Genomic DNA, 4618 nt, shown 5'->3' with positions numbered 1-4618 from the left:
TTGAAATCCTTCTTAAAAAATAATATATCGAAATTTGTATATTTTTAAATATCAAAAGATTTTTTATAAGTTATAAAAAATCATAATTAAATATTATCAAATTTTGTTATCTTTCTTAAAAAAATCTTAAAAACCTTAATTAAATACCACAACACTTATTTATACTATTTAAAAATCTTAATTAAATACCACAGAACCTTTTATAATAAAAATATTTTAAAATCCTAATTTAATACATGCCTTTATCACCATCAAAGCAATTGTTTATTGTCTCAAAATCTAAATTTTCTCCCCTAAACTCTGTTCACACCTATTTTCTTGAAATTGAGACACTCCTTACCTACCAATGACTACCAATGATTTCACCGGCTTCATCAAGAATTCATAATCATTCTAAGCAAATGATTTGACATATGTGTATGCATATCTAAGTTTTTCATACAATTATCATTACTGACATTATTGTTCTATTCTCTCTCTTTTTTTCAATAATATTTATTTCAGTTTAAATCCCCATCATACCATCCACATACGTGCCTTATAGAAATTTCTTGTAAAAAAAACAATGGTTAATTATAATTTCTGCCTCCAAAATTTCACAATTTCATGAATTTTGTTTTAAAAGATTTTTTTTTCTTTTTTTACTAATTTTACCTTTTGAATTAGTACAAGTTGTGTTTTGTCATTTTAAAAAATTCACAAAATTACTTTAATTCTAATAATTTAGAATAAAAATCACCACAGAATTGTCTTAACTGTGACGATTTTTCTGTAAACAAAATTCTCACTATTTTGTAAGTTAGAATACATAATTCACAAACAAAAAATCGCTAGATTGTGAAAATTTAGGAGGAAAAAGTAGTATTTAAGAAAAAAACTGACAACATTTAGAACATTTACGTTACGTTAAAGTGGGCGCTTAGGTAAAGAAAAAAGAAAATGTCTTAAAGGAGGCATAGAAATTAGAAAAGTAGTAAAAGATACATAAAAGAAATAGATTTATTTATGGAAGAAAATAAAAAAAAAATTAATCAAGTAATTGAACTGACAAGTGATTATCTTTTTAAAGTTAGAATTAAATTATTTAAATAATATTTAAATTAATAATTTCTTACTTATCTTTTTGATCAAATTTGGTGAAAGTTATTTTGTCCTGAAGGGCCAAAGGATAGGAGGGTAGGTGTGAGAATGACCGAACGACCTCTCTCTCTATTACCACCCATCCATCCTATCAAGACTTTCTTATGCAGCTTCACTACCCATTTCCTCTGCCTGTCAACTCCCATTAATATATAAATCCCTTAACCACCCCTCATTTATCTCTCAGCTTGAGGTTCCCTTCTCCAAAGAGAAAGAACACCAAGCAAAGCATAGTAACCTAATTCACTTTACACCTACCACCCTCCTTCTAACTCAATTCCATTTTTCTTCCTTATTCCTCTCTCAAACCATAATATGCAGACTCTTTCGCCGCCTACTTCCAACGCTCTCAATTTGAAGCACGTTCTTCGCCCGCGTCGAGTCGCGCCTAGCCGAATCTTTGTCAAATGCGCCTTCGCGTCTGAGCCCGCCAGCTACGGGGTCGGCTCGAGCCGAGCCGATTGGCAGAGCTCCTGCGCCATCTTAGCCAGCAAGGTCGTTTCTCAAGAACAAACCTCCTCCGCTGACCAGAACGGCGGCACCGCCGACCATATCGCCGCCGTCAACGGCCACAAAGCCGCCGTCAGCGACCTCCAACTCGTTCCAATTGGAAATCTAGCACAGGCCAACAACAAGCCGCTCCCGCCGAAGCCGCTCACAATCTCCGACCTCTCGCCGGCGCCGATGCACGGCTCCAAGCTCCGCGTCGCGTACCAAGGCGTTCCCGGCGCGTACTCCGAGGCAGCCGCCGGCAAGGCCTATCCGAACTGCGAGGCCATTCCCTGCGACCAGTTCGAGGTTGCGTTCCAGGCGGTGGAGCTCTGGATCGCCGATCGAGCGGTTATGCCGGTCGAAAACTCCCTCGGCGGCTCGATCCACCGGAACTACGACCTCCTCCTCCGCCACCGCCTCCACATCGTCGGCGAGGTCCAGCTCCCGGTCCACCACTGCCTCCTCGCGCTCCCCGGCGTCCGAAAGGAGTTCCTCACGCGAGTGATTTCGCATCCGCAGGCACTCGCGCAGTGCGAGCACACTCTCACCAAACTCGGCCTGAACGTGGCGCGCGAGGCCGTGGACGACACCGCCGGCGCCGCCGAGTTCGTCGCCACGAATAACCTCCGCGATACCGCCGCCATCGCGAGCGCACGAGCGGCGGAGCTCTACGGCCTGAACGTGATGGCGGACGGAATCCAAGACGATCCGAGCAACGTCACGCGGTTCGTGATGCTGGCGAGAGAGCCTATCATTCCGCGCACGGACCGTCCTTTCAAGACGAGCATTGTTTTCGCACACGACAAGGGAACTTCGGTGCTCTTCAAAGTGCTTTCCGCGTTCGCGTTCCGTAACATCAGTCTAACGAAGATCGAGTCACGGCCGCATCGGAACCGTCCGATTAGGCTGGTGGATGACGCGAACGTGGGAACAGCGAAGCACTTCGAGTACTTGTTCTACGTTGATTTTGAGGCCTCCATGGCTGAGGTTAGGGCACAGAACGCGTTGGCGGAGGTGCAGGAATTCACGTCTTTCTTGCGAGTGTTGGGGAGTTACCCTATGGACATGACACCCTGGACACCTTCCTCCCGGGGAGATTAGCATCCCCTTATTTTGTCTTTTTCATCTCTCCCTCCCAAAAGAGAGGAAAACAAAAACATATATTAAATGTCTCATATGGATTCTGAATTTTGTGAATAAAAGAAAACATAAACTCATTATTTTAATTATCTTAATCTTACCCCATGTATTTTCATTGGTGTTCTTGTATTATCTCTTTCTCGTTTGTCATATTTTGGGGCTTTAGGGTTATGCAATGAATTAGAATTAAGAGACGAAGAGAATACGTACGTTGATTTTTGTACGTAGAGGGATGGAGAATAATTAGATACGTGGTAGTGTGATAAGCTAGAAAGGGTAGTTGGTTTAATTTAAATGCCTTTGTAATAATTGTGTGTACACTGAATTGGCCACTTTGGTTGGTGAATACTTGTTGTGTTTCTGTTAGGAAAAAAGTATACATGGGAGAGATTCATCCAACCCTGTCATTTTCTTTTCTTTTTTGGTCATTGTCGTATTCATATTGTTGCTATGGCTCTTTCGTATATTCTGGATTTTTCGGAAGTTTTTCGATACGAAATATGCTTAAATGGCTCGCACATTTAATGGGAAATGCGAGACTGGGAGTAGTTACAACGTTATTTGTTAGCGTTAAAATTGTAATGTTTTCTAATGTTTTAGCTTCTTTAGATATTTTTTTGAAGTCTTTTTTGAGAAATATCCTCTTGCAAATAATTTTATTGTTAGATCTGTCGTGCCTCAAAAACTAGCAACCAAAGTTTCCGAGCCAACTACTGTCTTTGTAGTATCTTTTTTGTAGTTTCTTCAGTACTAGGAAGTTTTTAAATTCGAGTAAAAAAGGAAATATATAAGCTAAAAATAATAGCTTATATATATAATATAAAATAGCTCAGAGCCAACCACTCTCATGCTGGGTTTATTTTGCAAGAGCAAAGAATATCCTCAGATACTATAGCCCGATGATAACTTTTTTTTCAAGAGAAAAAGGCCTTAGATTTTTTTATGATGTAAAGGTGAAACTAACATGCGGGAATGAGATTATCATTGTGGACAATGGCATCAACTAGACAACAAATCTGATGAGGCAGCTCATGAAAATGGCCTCTCTTTTTTTTTTTTTCCTGCTGAGACATGCTTCATTCCATCGTAGGCCTTAATTAAGTTCATCAAAATTAAGGAGAAATTCGAAATTTGTTGGAGATTTGAGGAGAGGGATACAAGGTTCTTCCTCTTAAGCTCAAGCCTCAAGGCATAGAGAAATTAAGGTTTGGGATTGTGCTGCGTGTTAGATGATGAAGGATTTTTAATTCCATAAATAAACTTTGTGGATGAACTATATATAGTTTTTGAACTTACAAACATTTAACGGTTAATTGTGCATGAAATAGTTTAAAGGACTACATTGTACTCCTATTTGTATTTTGATATTTTCTACCAAATCTAGAAATAATATTAAGTTCACAACTAACCCTTTTCAGAGCCCGCATTAGTGTTAGTGACGACAAAAACAAAGAGGACATTATGATTATTATTGCTTGCCCACGCTGATTTCGGTGCATAATTTGCAAATTTTGCTATTAACAAGTTTGTGCAGTAAAACAGGTGGGGGAAGTGGTCCACATGCACTACAACTTGCACACATGAAAGCGAAATGTTGAATATTACCCCGAAATAACTATAGTGTCCTATATGCAATTGGTTTGAATTATTACAGAACTTGGATTAATGCATGACTAAGCTTCAAAATAAAGCCTAAGGAACCTCTTCTCAATGCTCACCAACCCAAAGGTGTGAGATGTCACACAATTTCTCAATTCAAGATTGACTGCTAAAGCAAGCACAAGTCAAAACTTGAAGTGCACAATGACTTGTCTTCCGTGGGTTGGTCGTTGTTTGTTTCTTACCT

General features: G+C 39.5%; 1 protein-coding gene across 1 annotated transcript; it reads left to right on the top strand.

Annotated features, from left to right (window-relative positions):
- The first annotated feature begins 1197 nt into the window (after positions 1-1197).
- On the top strand, positions 1198-3165 carry LOC114379796 (arogenate dehydratase/prephenate dehydratase 6, chloroplastic-like). The gene has a single exon (XM_028338516.1). It carries the CDS (start codon positions 1456-1458, stop codon positions 2731-2733), a length of 1278 nt encoding a protein of 425 aa, XP_028194317.1. The 5' UTR covers positions 1198-1455; the 3' UTR covers positions 2734-3165.
- The last annotated feature ends 1453 nt before the right edge of the window (positions 3166-4618 follow it).

Source organism: Glycine soja, chromosome 12, assembly GCF_004193775.1.
Source record: "Glycine soja cultivar W05 chromosome 12, ASM419377v2, whole genome shotgun sequence".
Classification (NCBI taxonomy): Eukaryota; Viridiplantae; Streptophyta; class Magnoliopsida; order Fabales; family Fabaceae; genus Glycine; species Glycine soja.
Note: the sequence above shows the minus strand (reverse complement) of the source record. Positions and strands in the feature narration are given on the sequence as shown.

Excerpts from the sequence above, each read along its gene's own strand:
- LOC114379796 (XM_028338516.1), top strand. The coding sequence starts at position 1,456 with ATGCAGACTCTTTCGCCGCCTACTTCCAACGCTCTCAATTTGAAGCAC.